Source organism: Chrysemys picta, chromosome 2, assembly GCF_011386835.1.
Source record: "Chrysemys picta bellii isolate R12L10 chromosome 2, ASM1138683v2, whole genome shotgun sequence".
NCBI classification, from domain to species: Eukaryota; Metazoa; Chordata; order Testudines; family Emydidae; genus Chrysemys; species Chrysemys picta.
Window position 1 is genome coordinate 91,237,945 of NC_088792.1, and position 18,432 is coordinate 91,256,376.

The window sequence follows — 18,432 nt, forward strand, 5'->3', positions numbered from 1 at the left end:
CTAGAAATATATAGCAGCAATTATTTTAAAAGAAGAGGGTGGTTTTGTTGTTTTAGGTCATGTCTCCTTAAGAAACCTGCGTAGGCTCGACTTCAAGAGTATAAAATGTTCCACATTCTTTTAGGCCAGATATACAAAACCAAAAACACACCTCACTTTGTCTCCACTCTAGATGTTGTGAAGTTGACAAACAGTTCTATTCAGCAGCTACTTTATCTTTGCCTGACTGGTTAGGAGATGTCTTATTATTCCTTTTGCTTCCTATTATTTTAATTGTATATATTACATGTATGGTGTGGCACTGAAGCATCTGCGGTACCCTGCTGCTGCCAAATATTTCATTACATTTTCATTGCTAATTTTCAATTTTGGATCTGTATACAGTGCACAGGTCTGCAAAAAACACATTTTGTAATGCTTTGGCTACTCATTCAATGCAGCAGGAGGAGATCTTGCTTGGCTACATCAGGTAACCTGTCTAGCTTTCCTGACGCTGCCCTTGTACTAGGGGCATGAACCTGCTCGCATCTGCACTGGCACCTTTCCACAAATGATCTCAGAGTTGGGAACCAAGATACAGGGCTAAGTGTACGATGTTGCTGATGTTCTTGAGCTACACCCATATTGGTGTGTGTCCTATACATGGCCCAAGAACACAGAGAACTTCCTTCCACACTGTCCATCCTAAGCCCTACCCCTCATCCAAAATACCACCACCATTAACTTTACCCATAGTTTCCTCTCTTCAATCACAAAAGAGATTGGAGGAGAAATCTTGGCCCCATTTAAGTCAATGTGACTTTTGCCATAAACTTCAATAGGGCCAGGATTTCACCCAGTGTGTTTTATATAAAACTAATACATTTATAGTCCATTTCTCTCACCGTCTCCCACATTTTTCTCTTCCCAATAGAACATATTATTTATATATTATATATATTTTTAAAGAAGATGGCTGCTGCCAAACTGCTGATTCTACTTGAAAGTGTGGCTATCTGAAATTAAGTGAAATTGTCTTTCTGTACTTTTAGATGATTCTATGTGATCCTAGTATCAACTGCCTTAAAAATCTCACAATAAAGACAGACTAAGGGCTTGAAATCACTCAAAATGGAACAGAAAAATGGTATGTAATTCTGTGAAAAAAATTCTCATTTTCCTCACTGCTCTAACTGTTCTTTTATGAGGATAGCTGGCCAAATATTACTCTCAGTGATTCTGGATTTATAACAGTTTATTCCACTAACTCTGAATTCACACTGTTAAAACAAAGAGCAAATTTGGCCCCATATGTGAAGCTATATCTGGGCACATATACAGATTCCTGGAATCTATACAACCACTGGATACACAGAGATGCCATGCAATTTGACTCTACGCTGTCCAGAGAAAAGATCACCAGCTGAGTTCACATTAATCAAATTATTGTATTTGTGAGAAACAGGACCAGCTCCAGGGTTTTGGCCACGCCAAGCAGCCAAAAACAAACAAAAAAAAGCCGCGATCGCGATCTGCGGCGGCAATTCAGCGGGAGGGACTGTCCGCCGAATTGCCGCCGAATACCTGGACGTGCCGCCCCTCTCCGGAGCCGCCGCCCCAAGCACCTGCTTGAGAAGCTGGTGCCTGGAGCCGGCCCTGGTGAGAAACAAAGTCATCACATTTTGCACATCAGGTCAAGTGACAAATTCTAAAGAGTCACCCAAAGGTTAAAAAAGAAAGCGTGCTTATCATGTCTATCACTTTAACCACTCGTTTCGACAGTAGAAAGGTGTATTTGACAATTTTCCATGCGGCAGGACACAGAATTTTAAAAATAGAATTCTCCATTTAAATCAATATAAATGGGGAGTTTTGCTTAAAAACTGACAGCACAACATGACCTAGTATCTTTTTCTGAGAAAATATTTGTTAAACGATATATTTTTTGAAATGACATGAAGCTTAGTGGGTCTTCAGGAAATAGGTTTGTGCAGAAGTAACAAGCAGTCACCTAAGTTAACAAGCTTTGATGGAAGGCAGATAAAAGCACCTGACAGATACAGGAAGTGATCTCAGAATTACTGCTAGATTGTAACACTGCACTGATTTTGCTATGGCCGACACCCAAATTGTGAAACTTAATAAACATCCACTTTAGGACATGCCCCAATGAAAAGTTCTTTCCGTTTTTTTATGGACTGATTCGCAGCTATTCCCCTCCTCACCCCCGCATCCTAGAAATAATTTGTTCAGACACATTTAAATTAGATTCAATAAATTGCAGTATTTCCACTAGATTCTACTTTTCAATCTTAATATGAGCTGTGAACTCAGTGCCAATTTCCTTGGATGACTGGGAGATGAAGCTTGCATTTTAATAGACTTCTCTATGGAAGATTCCATTCACAAAATATGCAGTTTACACACATTTAACTTTTCTCTGGCTGTTTTGAAACACAGATGGGTAATTTCTCTAGAGAAAAATCCCACTCTTGGATTTGCACTGCAGACCTCTACTGCATATTGATGTCAGTGGGAGTTCCATGCGGCATTTGACTGAAGACTGCAGTGCAGATCAGGAGTTTGCTCTCAGGGTGGTGACTTAGCTACACAACTCCCATAACTGTCAATGATAGTTGTGTAAGTCCTGGCACACCATTCTGAAAGTGAACCCTTGAGAATCACATGCAATCAGTTTAAGCTATTAGGAACATCTAGCAATTTGTTTTGCTACTGCTACAAATTGCATTAAATACACGACGGTGTGACAAATTTGAATTGGCTTTTACACCAAGTCAAGAGAGTAAAACAAAGGTTAGAAAAAAATGCCTAGTACGGTCATTACCCACCTCAGTGCAAAACTAAGGACCATTTACTACACTGATGTCCATGAGAGTTCCACGCATGACATGAGAGCAGTTCAGTAATCTACTGGCCTTCTCCTATTATGTCATGATAACGCAGTTACTCGGGATATACCACATGACATAAGAAAGGATGATGAGAAGCACAACTCCCTCCTTTGTGTGCTATAGAGGAACTTTACAAAACTATACAAACCTTGAATGACACTGAAATCAATCAAAGTTAGGAGCCTAAATATCTTTGAGGATCTAAGCCAAAAACTGCATTACAATACGTTGTTTCCAACCCCAGCCTGTAAAAAGAACTGCACTTTTTGGCTCTACTCTACAGCTATAGTTGGATCACCATTATGTTAGTGAAAGAACACATAAGTAGTTGAAGCACAAGGTAATTATAGACTCAAGTCCTCAACACAGAGTTTTCATGCAAGTCAATAGGCACTCCTCAGCTAGAGAGCTTGCAGCATAAGACCCAATACATCTGAATTAATATTACAGTCACCAACATCGTTAATGACGTAGCAAGAAACTCATGCAGGTTTATTAGATTTGTAATAACATTAAACAAAGAATATAAACATTTCAGTCTAGGAACTATACTTAGAAACATTGGGCCAGAGCCCTAGCTGAGGTAAATCAACACAGCAATAACTCAACAGACTTCACTAGAGCTGATTTATAATCAGCTGAGCTTCTGGCCACTGTATTTACATTAACATTTTCTATAATTACTATACTAAAGTATTGCTGACATTTTGGATAATAAGATTATTAGCAGCATTAAAAACAATCCAGGAAATGGAGTAGCCTCAAAAGGGATGTACAGTAATAAAAATCCAATTTTATCAACTTTTCATCTTCAGATTGAGTTTGAACATTACTCTAGCAACCATATTAGAAGTTAGAGCAGAGTTCATTATAATTGGTACAAGGAGTTGGCTAGGATAAAAAAAAAAACATATTTTAGACTCAGACTGCAGATATTATTGGTGACACAGTTATATGAAAAAGTTACCCTTGTGTTTGAAAGTGCTTGAGAAACATAAAATGTTCAGTTATCTTTATCTTTGAAATCGCAGCTGCTTGCAGAGATCCACTCATATAGCAGGGAGGAAAATAAACTTTGTTTTAAAATTAAACAAAAATTGACTTTCTTTAGTAGCACACGTATAACAATCCCAGTTGGTTGACAAAGTTTGAACCCAGAACCTAAAGGCATGATCCTTTATTGTTTTAACGAAGGGATTAATGCTCTAGGTGGCAGCTAGAATAGACTCTTATCCTCATATGTGGACCAGCTACTAGGAGGGGAAATAAAGACCCACATTCCCTAGTGTGGGTTATATATGTACTACATTCTATAAACAAGATACAAATAATCTTAGGAAAGTTTAGATTTGGATCCAAATTCTGACCTAAACTCCTCACTTCTCAGGTCCATCTTCAAACCTAAAAGTATGAAGTATATGATTTTTTTTTGCCAGAAAAAGAGCAGTATGGCATAGGACCCTGGTTTTAGATATGCACTCTGTCAATTTATGGCTTTTAGATGGAAAGAAAGTGAAACATGATTGTTAAAATAGAGTTTTACTGTCAGCATTTAAGTTCATTCAAAACCCAAACTCCAGGAATGGGCAGAGTTTGGAAATGAAATATAAAAAAAGTTTCTATGAACAACTGCAAACTAAAGCGGTTTACTGCACTATATTTGATATCCACAGAAGTTGTATGCTCAGAGTATGATAGCTTTCTAAATGAGTATTCCATAAAACAGTTTGTAAGAATTGCCAACAGGTAGTTTACATGAACATTCCAGCTACAGTACAGATGCTATCAAATTATGTGGGTCCATTGTATTGGTGACTCACAGTACCATTACTTACATAAGCCTTGCTATAGGCCCCAGAATTCATTAGAATAAAATAGTTGGGGCTAAATGCTCCCATTTCTTAGTGCTTTAGCACTCCATATATTATTGAGATGGTGCACGAGTTTAGCATAGGCACAGCCCTCAGTTAATATTTTGGACTTATTTTTGTTGTTCACACAGAAAGGTTTCGGTTTCTTGCCTGAGCCTCGTGGAATTTCATATTCTAATCTTTACTAAATTAGATTTTAGGTTATTCTCTATATCTCCCAGGGGGAAAAAAGTCACAGCATAAAATATATATATGAGAGGTCTACTTTCCATTAGTACTATCTGGATATTTAAAATAGTATACTTTATATGGTGTATGGACAGGTTTTATACAGGCTTCCATTTTCTGATGCCTCCTTTGAGTTCCTCTGTTACTCAAATTTAAGCAATAAAAAAAAATCTACAATATTGATCTATGATACTCTAGCTACTGGCAAGGTGTAAGAAAACCTACATTCTAGTTGCTTCAAAAGTGAAGGTTACAAAGGTCTTAATATTCAATAGTGTAAAATAACTCCATAAGATTTTTAATAATACTTAGCTCTTCGTTTACATCAAAAGATCTTAAAGCACTTTAGAAGGGAGATCAGTATCCCCCTTTTTAAAAAAACAGGTGGGGAAACTGAGGCGCAGAGCTGAAGTGACTTGCCCAAGATCACCTTGCAGCCAGTGGCAGTTCGCCTGAGTCCCAATCCTGGGCACTATTCACTAGGCACACTGCAACTCATTTCCTCTTAAAAGGAAAATACCATTACACTGGCACAGGAGAAAAATATCAGTTTTCTATATTTGCTGTGAGCACAATGGTTTGGCTCAGTAGCTGTATATTACAATGAGCCCAGAAACAGAAAAGCCACCAAGGCACTGAAAGTATCCTACTGTTGTACATAGTAACCTCAGACACCTTATTTGCAGTCTCATGTTTGGGGTGACTCACACTGGGCTCCTTTCTTAACAAGGCATGTGTGGAATGTTGTGTGTATGAGCTCAACATAAAATATGTGGCTAACAGGGATTGTGGGGCAACCCAATTCTGCATTAGTGAGAGTGCTGCTACAAAGCTGCCAAGCTGTTACTGCCTGTTAGCAGGGACAATGACTAATAAGACAGCACGTAGCTAAATGCCGCATTAACTTCCCACTTAAGGAGAAGGATCACACTTAATCTCATCTCTATCTTACACACACACTTGTTTACTCTACATATGCAAGTAAGGGAATGGGTATGCAGAGTCTTAAGAAATACTACTGAGTTCAGGGGAGGTGCCTAGGTATTAATCTAGTTTGCATCCATACATAGTTCTCCCAGCCCCCATGCCAGAGCATAACAGCTGAGTGATGTGCAGGATTGGTGGTTCAAATCTGTTGTATAATTGTACAAGACCCCATGCCTAGACTTAAAAGTATAATGGTATAGTAGCCCTCCTGCTGTTTGGTGTGCCTATACCAGTGCTTAATTTGCACTCGGGCTTGCCAGGGCCAAGTCTCAGCACCTCTGGGCTTCCCACATCAGTTATGAAAGTAAACAATTGTTTGAGCCCCGGAACCTCCTTCATTACAAATTAGCACTGGGCAAAACTAACATTTGCCAGTTGACCACCAGATACATCGGTAAATTTTCTTCCTGTGACAGGATATCCTACCCATACAGGCAGCCTGGCTGGAGTCAAGCAGGTAGGACTAAGTCCCACAAATCCCTCCTGTACCCCAAACCTCTCATCCCCTCCCCGCATCCCCAGCCGGAACCTCCTCCCCTTCCCGCACCCCTGCTCCAGTCCTGATCCCCCTCCCGCCCTACGAACCCCTCCGTCCCAGCCCAGAGCACCCTCCTACACCCCAAACTCCTCATCCCCAGCCCCACCCCAGAGCCCGCACCCCTTCCCGCACCCTAAAACCAATTTAGTGAGCATTCATGGCCCACCATATATTTTCTATTCCCTGATGTGGCCCTCGGGCCAATCAGTTTGCCCACCCCTGGTCCAGGTGCTAGCTGACTGTGGTTATAGGGAGGAAGAGGCTCAGCAATAGGGTAGAGAAGAAAGTCTAGGAGAAAGGCTTTGGCTGGCCCCTGAAGCAGGAAGGGTTTTTTGGGTTTTTGTTTTGTAAGGTTTGGACCTTGCTTATCTCCCACAAGGAGGAGGAAGCAATAGAATTCTTGTTTCTGTTTTGGAAGTGGGCTTACTCAATACACTAGGGAGGGAGAGCTTGGTCTGAGATACCCCCACTCCATCTGAATTTATCATCAACATAGGCCTTTTGAGGTGTACGATATAGTGACAACAACACTGGGCTTTCCTTATCAATAATTCATCTACCATATAAAAACAAGTGTACAATGACAAAAGAAGAGAAGGCCACTTTTTCAACAAGGAAAAAAAAACCCACCTCATGGACTTCGGGGCATGTGCTAAGAACTAGGGTGCAACTTTTGAACAGTAATTGCTGTAAAATCCTCTCCTCTCATCACTCCCACTCTGAATCATCAAACTTCAATTTACCATGGAGCAAGTGCATAGTTTTTAAAATGTGTCACACACATCCAGAAGAGAATTAAAATAGGAGGGAAGGAAGCCGGAATGATTTGGGAGCCTTTCCTCTAGGAATACAAAATTTTCCTTCTTGGTTCATCATAATGAACATCAATAATTAACAGGAATAAACAGCAGGTTTGTGTAAAACAGAGATAAATGTAGGTGCAGTGCAAATAATACACCTGAGAATGAGCCAGAGTTGAGAGAGATGCCCATCATGATGATTTTTAAGGATATTTTGGTTCAATGAACATTTAGTGAGACCTGGGTATCCTTTAAAGGGATATAAAAACATTACAAGAAAATGCTTGGCTTTCATGTTTTAAACACCAATCACTAAGCTAATTTAAAATACTACTCATCCAGGTGGCAATCCCCTACAGTACAGCAAAAACAAATTAATTTAAGAAAAATCCTTAAGTGGTTGGCTTGGCATTCCAAGTTTTCTTATGTGACACTCTGAAGCAGTAATGCAATTTGGTGACTTAGTTCACTGCAGACGGTACTTTGGAAACTCAGGCAACAAATTCTTTGTACATAAAATACTTCCCCAACTTTTATGCAATATTGCATAAGAAAATTCAGAGCTGTTATCTATTGTTTCTTTGCACTCTCTAGTGGAGTCTTGCGTCACTAAAATGACCATTTTGGTAATCCCTTAATGAAGCTATGCCTGCAACAGTATGCTAAACTATGTTGTGAATCACCAGTTACTACCTGCTGCACTTGAAGTAGTAATAAGAATTGCAAATGGCCAATGATTACCATTAACATAATTAACACTTTCACTGTTGGGTTGCTCATAATGGAAACAGCAGATAATTCGCAGATGTGAATGTGAGACCTTGAATTCCCACCAGCCCAAAACTGCTTCACAAGTCACTCCCAGGAATGACTGTTTCTAGAAATACCAAAGTGACAGATAAAGACAACAAGTACTCTAGTGAGGAAGATCTCAGCAGCACTGGAAAAAAGCTACTATGGTGCAAGTGATACAGGTGTGCCAGGACTCACAATATTATGGGCCCAGCAGAGGCTGCCCCCTCTGCTGGGGGCAATAGAAGACTATTGCCCCCAGCCAGGCTACCAGCAAAGTGCTCCTGTCCCTTCCCCAGGGACCTGAGGAGCAGGAAGCAGCCCCCAGCTGGCCAGGCTGCAGGGGAAGTGCTTGTGCCCCTCTCCAGGGGCTTTGAAGAGTGAAAAGCGCTCCCACCTCATCCCCAGCCACTCCCTGTCCCTGGCATGGGTACAAGTGCAGCCACAAAGCTCAGGCACTGAGCTGTTTGGCAGTGCCACTAAGAGCGGTCCCAAAGCTGTTGGGGCTGAAGCTCCTACGGGCCCTGCCCCAGCTGCCATGACCCTGGACTCTCACTGCAGCTGTACTTCAACAGTGAGGAGCTCCTCCAGAAAGTACAGGCTGGGATGGGAGGAGGTGTGGAGGACCCAGGTCCCTTTGTGGTTGAACTGAGCAACTTCAGGGGAAGGGTTGCGGGGAGGGATGGGGAGCAGGTCTCCAGACCTGGGAGAAGGACCCCTAACCTATTGTTGTACCAGGGCCGTCTGAGGTCTTGTTATGCCACTGAAAAAAGCCTTATAAGCATTGTCCAAAGTTCCTGTGCATCAAGCTGCAAGCACTGTCCAATATATTTCATACACTGCTATACACACACATACATTCAAGGAGAAGGTGATCATTGGACCCAAACGGTATAAAACTATATAAAAATTAAGATCCAAAATAGCCATGTATTTTCATGTTCATAGCCAGTTGTGAAGCAAAATCAAGCTACAGCACTTGCTAATTTTCCATGTTACATAACAATGAGCACTGCACATGAGACAACACAGAATCAAGTGTCAGAGGTGTAGTTGGAATTTTATGCTGCTGTATGTATATAATTACATGAAAGATAGTAGCAATCATAAGGAAATGTGACTCATCTGACACAGGAGAGACGCTTTCTTTTAACTACACTAGAAAGGGATGGTATGACCATATATTGCTCTCGGTTTGCTGACATTGGTGAGTCAAAAATAGTGAGAGTTCATGTATTTTATTGTTTATAATAGTGACCTTATAATAAAAGGCCAGCTCCTGCTCCCATCAAAGTAAATGGGAATCTTGCCTTTGACTCCAATGGAAGTTGGAATGTTAATAACAACCTGACATTCTCTTCCATAAATACCTGTGTTAAAGCCACCAACCTTCTAGTCAAGGGCAGCTAGACTGAACAACTGTGGTAGCACATTTACTCCCCTAGATGACAAGAGAGGTGGGATGAAGCCTTCTCTCCCCTAGGGGTCACCACTTGGTGTGTTGTGGGCAACAAGACAAGAGGAAAAGAGAGTTTCATATTTGCCAGGTACCCATCAGCCACCAGACACACTGGACCCACTCAGTAACATCATAAGAGCTCCCTCCATAAAGAGAAACCTGATGAATCACAAACAAGAGCGAACCCTACAAGGTGCTGATGCCTATTGACAGGTGCTGAGCCCCTTGAAGGATTGGTTTTAACCCACAAAATTAATTCAGCAAAATTTTTACTGAACATATAATATGGCACAGTAATTTGTGGTAAAAAATGCTGCATATACTACAACACGCCAATAAATATAAAATATCAGAAATACATATTAATTCTTATTAGGCTTCTGTTACTTCCACTTTGTGTCATGACCATGATATTTTCATAGTAGATTTGGCATATATCTCGTCATCACATTGTGAAGGAGAACACTTCAACCTCCCTGGCCACACAATAGCAGATGTAAAGGTAGCCATCTTACAACAAAAAAACTTCAGGACCAGACTCCAAAGAGAAACTGCTGAGCTTCAGGTCACTTGCAAATTTGACACCATCAGATCAGGATTAAACAAAGACTGTGAACGGCTAGCCAACTACAGAAGCAGTTTCTCCCCCCTTGGTGTTCTAACTTCAACTGCTAGCAGAGGACCTCACCGTCCCTGATTGAACTAACCTCGTTATCTCCAGACTGATTCTTGCCAGCATATTTATACCTGCCCCTGGAAATTTCCATTACATGCATCCGACGAAGTGGGCATTCACCCACGAAAGCTTATGCTCCAATACATCTGTTAGTCTTAAAGGTGCCACAGGGCTCTCTGTTGCTTTTTATTGTTCTCATTGTATCTCTATCTTCACTACACCTTTGAAACAACTCAATGGAAAATAAATAAAATATATAATTATTACCTACCTGCCCCATGCCCCACTCTAAGTGCAGCTTGGTAATAATCAAAATTTCCTGTCCATCCAATAAATTTATTAGATGAAGTCCTGGGTGCATTGAAGTCAATAGGAGTTGTCACTGACTTCAATAGGACTAGGATTTTATCCACTATCTTTATGTTTTCAACGCTGTAGTCACTCACAGGTATATTTAGCACCAAACCTTCACTTCTGCTTAACAGAAAGCACGTGTGAATATATCAAATGAACCTGGAAAGATTGCATTGCCGTTACCATTTCATGGAATATTTTCACCTGAGATCTTAAACAGAATTCAAAAATTATATTTTACTTTTAATATATTTTAATTTTCTTTATTTTCTGTCTTCTTTAACATAGGAAGTGCAATGGACCACATTATTTTCAGTGTCATGGATTACATTTGCACTCTCTTGGTATAACTAAACAGATAGATACATTATGCTTCATACTAACAATTTGTTTGGATTTAATTTTATGATAGTCTAAACAGCACACCACATGGTAAAGTAACTACCTACAGATACAAATGATACCAGGGTTGTTCTGACATTTGTAAAACCGTTTACACAACATTAGGAGAGCTGTGTAACTGAATTGCATTCTCCAATTTATCAGTTCCTCCTATTATTCTATCTGGGATCATACATACACTAAGAACCACCCCACTCATATAATCAGATTGCACCATTTGAGAAGCAGTAACACTTTTAAAAAAAAAATAGTTGGAATAATATGGATTACAGAAGTGTAAAGGTTGCTCTTGACCATGATTTCTTAATGAAAGATTTTGAGTGAGACAGAGAGCTTTATATTTGGGGGTCTTGATTTGACAATTGATTTCTAAATATCAGAGAAAGACAAAATTAGGCTAAACTTTGTTTAATTTAAAAAAAAAATCACAACTTCATCATAAAAAGCAGCTCCAGATTCTGAAACATGCAGCACTGCTCACTGCCTCACTACAAAATTCAAGCACGGAAAACCTGACATGAATGCACAGCAAGGGATTTTTTGAGATACCAGGCAATGCTCACAAGGTGTCTGAGATCAGTACCTGGGCAAAGGGCTTTAACGGGCACACTAAAAAATAGTGTCACTATACCAAGACTGATAACAGTTTATACCCTAGAGTATAATAAAAACCACAGAGTTTGCCACAGACACATCTGTACAAACAGGAAATGCTTTTGGTGTGGAGCAATATGTAATATAAAAGAGAGAATAGTTTAAAAACAAAGCCTCCAAAAGAAAAATAAACACTGCTAGGTATTGCTGTGCATTTGGCACTCAGATTTTGAAACTTCTATCAAATATCTACCTCACAGGTACAGCTTTTCTATTTTAATTCATTTGTTTGGGGAAACTATAGTCAACAAAAGATGCTTCAAAGAAACGCTTGCCAAATGAACACTCACATGAATAAGCAAGTTGGAAGGAAGTAAAATAATGTAAGTATCTCACATTTATGACAGCATAAGTCACCTTCACACAATCCCCTTTCCAGGAATCATCCTCCTTGACAAAAATACATTAATGCCATATAGTTCTCAAGACTTCAGATCAACAGACAAAAGACTCAGTTTGCCCCTATATCAGTACAGGATTTTATCTGCCTGTAAAGTGCAGGGCTTCGTCAGTACAAGAGATTCACATGAAACAATACCAACCTTCAAAGATCATTTCATGTAACAAACTCTCTCAACAGAATGTTGACTCTCTACTGCATTATATCTGTCTAGCCTATAATCTTGTAATGAGGTCTGAGAAATGAAAGTCAGCAATCCGAACAGCATTACTTATGACCCTCTTTCTTCAATCCTGTTCAGTTCAAAGACACGCCACATAGCAGAAGGCACCACTATATTGACTTATTTAATCAAATCCACAGTACAGTTGCCTAACTTAAAAGAAACCTAATTAAGGAAAAGCAAAATGTGTTCATGTCCATCAAACCTGAAAGATGTTTTCACTAATGCTTCTGGACTGTCCACTGGCGGTAACTCATCTGCTAAGATTTCCTCTGGAGTCCTAGGATCATGAATGATGGTTGGCTTCTGCCTTTCTTTGAGATTATCGGTAAGCCCACCAATAATGGTGTTCCATACGCAGTTTTGTGACTTTGACCCTAGAGAGAGAGAGAGAGAAAATTAATTCATCAGAGTGCTAACCTGTTTTCTCAGCACTCTGGAGAAAGAAACATAGCAAATTATGTCTTTACCATTGGGTGTCTAGAATTTGGAGCTGTACCTACAGACTTAAGTCCAAAATGGAAATAAACACTAACATTCAGGATATCGTTTTCAAATCCTAACCTACATTGTCCTCTTTGATTAAAGATTTATTTACAAAACAAAAATAATTGTCAGTAGAAAGTATTCTTCCATTATTCTTCACACTCAAGCTACAACTGATCATGTCATGGGAACATGATTGTGTTTAAGCCAGACAGCTAACAACCAAGTTAAGTGTCAGCTCAACACAAGATATTGGCTTCTAATTATTTCTTCGCTACAATTAGTTATCGTGTTTCTAATTTATTAAGATTAGATTATAGACCAAAAATGTGTCTGTCTGAGGGACTAGAGCTGGTTGAAAAATGGATTTCTTTTCATGGAAAATTTTGATTTTTTTCAATGGCAATTCAAATACCAAAGTGTGTGAGAAAAATCAAAATATTCAATTTGGAAAGACTGCTGTGATGCCTCATGGCAGGTCTGATTCCTCATGATCCCACCCTTCTCTATAGGCAAGGATCTGTGGTTTGACTACATCTCACATGATGCATCGTGTTCCCCCCCCCCACACACACACACACCTTGGAGAGGGAAGGTAATGAATTGTGGCAGTCCCTCACCATGATGAATCATGGAAGTTGCCATCTGGCCTGGGAGTCCATTCCACAGAGGAGAATGGAGATATGTAGCTACCGAACTTCAACTCCTATGAGGCATTGCAGCAGTATTTCCAAATCAAAATATTTTGCAGTTTTCAACCAAAATATTTTGGTTTCCAAGAGTTCAGTTTTTTCAATAAAAACAGAAATTGCCCACAGAGAAAAAGACACTTTGTGAAAAATTTGTTTAGTTGAAAACCCTATTTTCTGTCAAAAAGCATTCTGACTGGCCCTTTGAGGGGCATTTTTAATATGTATGTTGATCTTCAGGAAAAAAGAAAAGGTTTATTACTAGCTCTATCACTAATCAGTCTTTGTGTGACCAGAATATCTCAGAGTTGAGAACACAGGCATCACCCAAGATTCTCAACACACATTTGTAAACTATACAGCTACTTCACTGCCATCTAAAACTCTAAAAAGCCATATGCTTGGCTTAAGGGGTTATGTGACTTTTCTCTCACCCTTACAGTTCTTATCAATACCAAAGTACATGTGAAAATCCCCAGATGTCAAGAGAAAAATGTGGCATACCCTGAAGCAGCTAACCTAGATGTTTAGAGGAATGTTCTCACTTAAATGCATTTTGATTAGAGCTGGACAGAAAATATTTTTTCACAAAAGTTTCATGAAACATTTTTGTCAAAATTCCTTTTTGATGAAAATTTTACATTCAGCTCCTATGCTGCCATATGGCCAATGGCAACATTCCTACACCCTCTCCACAGTGCACAGAATGCCAAATCAGGTAACGAAGCACCTAAATTCAGATCCCCGACTTGCTACAATTAGACCTTTTAGTAAAAAAAATTTTTAAAGTGAAAATATTGTGAAATTCCACCACCTCTCAACAATAAATAAAATCTGTAATGGCAACAGTGTTTGGCAAAAAGTTTAGTTATTTTTAAAAAGGCCATTTTTCAACAACAAAAACTTCTATATGAAAAATTTCCGGGAGCACTATTAGTTAAACATAGCATCTGCTTTTTAAAACAATATAATTTGATCATCTCTTCCATCTCCAGGATTTGCCAGTCTTTCACCAACATGAAAGTCACATGAAGACATTTTTTTAAAAAAAGAAAAGAAAAAAAAGAAAAGACTTCAAGGGACAGTATTTCCCTACATCAGGTCTTGCAACTTAAAAAAAAAATTACAGTAAAATAAAAAATAAACATGGACAAAACTATGGATGAGATCTTCAAAAATGCCCACATGACTTGTGCTTCTAACTCACTTCAGCACTTTTGAAAATCTGATCTCTACTACCACGCCAAACGCCTGCTACATGCCAAGTTTCAGACAGCATAGAATGCTTATGGTTTAATTAGCAGATGCAAGAAGAGTGGTTTATAACTGAAATTAGCTATAGTAGTGCCAACAGGCATCACACTATAATGATGTAGCATTAGCCCTACTAGCATAAAAAGATAACCCCCTCTTCAGAATAACAAACCTGCTTCTGGTCTTGCTCCAGAGGCTTGTAACTACATGCAAAATTCAGTTGGGAGAAATGGGGTTCATACTAAAGTTAGTGACTCACTTTTATACAGCACTGCTTTTGTAAGTTTCCAAGCATTCCTCTGCCATTCAGAAGCAAATTGTCCAGTAGCACTGACTAAAAAGCACATGACAGAACTAACAGTTCTTAATTAGTCCTGACTGTCTGTCACTATAATACATAAAGTGGGCAGTAAAAGATTGAATAAAGCACTCTTGCCACCCTACCTCCTGAGAGAATGTCACAGGGAAATATAGCATTAATATTAATGGCATCTGTTCCTGTATACAGAGGATGACAGTTATGCTTTGTCATTATTTGTCTTATCAAAGATGTATGCTGTTTTCACACCGGAAAAGTGATATACAGGCTTGGTCTGTGGCCAACTAATTAAGAAAATATGAGCCGGACAGGAAGAACAACCTCCCTCCTCCCTCTCCCCTCAGATTTGTCAGTTTACCTAGATCTCCCTGACCCACATGTTTCTCAGTCAGCAGCCCATACAGCTTCCTAGGATATAATCTAGTTAAGGCTGGCGCAATATCCTTTGTGATCATGGTTCCTTGGGGCGGGGGTGGGGGAGAAAGAAAAGGGGGAGCCAGAATCAGGGATGTGTGTCAGGCACCCGCTGAGAAAATAAGTTTGGACCTCTCCTCTCTGAAAATTCTTCCTCATCCAAGTCTCAGCTCCTGACCATCCCATGCTACCCTCTCAAGAGGAAAAAGGATTACGTCTATTATAAGCTCTTTGGGACAGAGACTGCCTTTTTGTTCTGTGCCTGTACAACACAAAGCACAATGAGGTCCTGAGTGGTTAGGCACCTAACTACCTCGATTGTCAATGGGTATTAAGTGTCTAATTGCCATCTGTGCCTAAAGTCACCTCAAGGCAGATGCAGAGCCTGGAATAAAACCCAGGTGTCCTGAATCCCAGTCCAGTGCTCTATCCACTAGACCACACTGCCCCTCAAACCTGCCTAGCCTACTATGTGCTCTCCCTAAATCACCTATCTCTAGTACTGGGTTTCGCAGGTCTCAAATCCAACTGTTTGCATGAACAAAGTTTGGATCATATTATTATTTGGCCTGCAGTCCCTTCTCTCCTACCTCAGCCTGCAGAAACTTCGGTGTTGGATTTATGACATCACAAATCACTATTATAGTAATCTGGTAGAACATGGAAAATAACAGCTTAACCAATGGCTCCAAAAAGGAAAAGCTGAATTATGAGGGAGAAAACTTATTAAAACCAGAAACATTAAACAGCAGGAGAAAGAAAAGGTGCTAAAATTATTTACTGCATTTTGTACATTGTTTCCAAATCTGTCCCCCAATGGTAGGAGTCTCTCTCTTGCTGTTTATCAGAAACTCTATAGTCTGATAAATTTCTATTGAGATCTACATGTTGGAGTAAGCCAACCATTAAGCCAAATCTAATTCACTTCACTAGAGTGATGAAATGCCATGTCCACCCATCTTACATTGACTGTTCAGGCTATTCATTATACATAAACAATTAGGCTTAGGTGAACTGCAGACAGCAAAGGATTGTTTTCCCCTATGGCTCTTCGTGGGCAGACATCTGTCAGAATCTTTCAGCTGTCTGAATCGCTGAACGGTAAGCCTTATGGATTTAACTCCCTATAGCCACAAGCACAACTGTTCAAAGCCTGATGGTGCACCACAACTTCATAACGAAGATGGCATGCTACGATACCAACTATTGCAGCGATAAGAGTAGTAGCAACTTTCACAAAAGTAGCTGGTCGCCAAATATCCCTTTATACAATGAAACCTGGCATTTAAAAATACATAAAATTGGCTAACATGAACCTTTAGAACAAATACAACTTAACTCCTCTTTTATTTCAAACTAATCAGCTCTGAAGGCCATGAATAGGTAGATTATCAGTACCAGGTCCTGTGTCTAAACAGGATAGGGAACAATTTTCTGGCCAGATGCAGGTGGCCAATGGCCCTATTTGTTTTTCCTCCATTATGTATAGCAACAGTCCTGAATTCAAAGCCTAGATCCCCCAAATATATTAGGAATTTCAGATACAGGTCCACGCTTCAGAGCTGGTCTCTAGCTCTATAAAAACCTGAATCCAGACATAACTAAAGTTGTTGCTTTGAGCCCATCTGTAACAATCCCACACTATTTCAGGTGTTCCTCAATTACCAGTCCTTGAACACTGCTTTTTATACCATTCAGCTAAGATTTGTTTTTGTATTGTACTGCTGTGTGTGTTCACTTAAAATATGGCACCACTCAGGAAATGTGGAGTAAATTATTGTGTTATTGCTACCTCCCTATATCATTTGGAGTCACCTGTTGCTGCAGCAAATACTGACACAATTACTGCCTGATGGATCTCTCTATTTTTGCCAACACAGTTCTAACTTTAGGTTTTGTTCACATCCTTATAGGAGTTACTGCCTTATATCACTCCTAATGAGGGGTAATCACCACCAAACTGACTGAGTCATTATATCTCCAGCCTGGCTACCAAGTTACAAGGTCAAACTCTTACCCAAAAAGGTCTTTTTCATCCCTTTAATTAACCTACTTGAAGCCCATCTTGTGTCACCGTGACTATCATACAAAAGGACTAAATTGAGTTACTGTCTTTGTTTTATTAATATTACTCTCCACAAGCCAGCAAGTGGCCTTGGGAACTAAGAAACTCACTTCACAGGGTCAGGAAACCATTGATTGCAGCAGGGGCCCCTATGCATGGCACTTACCTGAAGGCCATGAGTCGGCTAACAGTATTGAATTCAGTGGGCACCATCTCTAAAAATGTGGCCTGATGGATCCAAAACCATGGGAGAACCAAGAACAGAACCCAGATGTCCTGAGGTTTAGGCCTATGCTTTATACACGACCATCCTTGCCTTCATAAATCATGTTATTATTAATGTCTAGTTTTGTACTGAAATGCCAGCTTAGCCCCCATGTCATGACTTATGCTGGCCCCACTAATGACAGATATTGCAGCATAAGTAAACGATATCCCCTTAACCCAAAAACTCAGCCTCCGGTGATATTTGAATAGTAACCTACAATCCCAGAGCACGCTTGTTACCAATTATAATGAACTAAAAAGAAGTTTGAGAAAAAAGTTCAAAAAACGTTCATGTTTTTCATCTGCTTTCCTTTGCAATTTCATCACCATTTGCTATTTTAGCAATGGACTAACAATAATTAATCGATGGAGTCCCCTAACTTAAGGCTCTGTTGTTTACAAATTTGGGAAAAATAAATCTTAAATCAAACTGACATGCCAGTACAATTTATTATTTTCTTACTTCAGTTTAGCTTGTTCGCTTTTCTGCATATGTAGTCTCTCTGAATCATTATATCTGATATGATTTAGTCAAACGTTTCATCTATACAGTGTACAATATGCTTAGAGTGCCATCATGTGACTGTGTGGAAATACTGCACTCCAGATGTATTTTCTTCTGATGCGCTCAATGAGAGGAAATCAATTTTCAACCAACATACA

General features: G+C 39.6%; 1 protein-coding gene across 12 annotated transcripts in view; it reads right to left on the reverse strand.

Annotated features, from left to right (window-relative positions):
* PDE1C (phosphodiesterase 1C) overlaps positions 1–18,432 on the reverse strand; it is a 427,680-nt gene that overhangs the window by 354,873 nt on the left and 54,375 nt on the right. For all 12 annotated transcript variants that reach the window (XR_010598394.1, XR_010598393.1, XM_065583732.1 and 9 more), the window contains exon 3: positions 12,481–12,652. Coding sequence is in view for 10 of the 12 variants with exons in the window: in XM_065583732.1 (XP_065439804.1) it covers positions 12,481–12,652 (172 nt within the window). In the remaining 2 variants the exon portion in view is untranslated. The remainder of the gene's footprint in view (positions 1–12,480; positions 12,653–18,432) is intronic.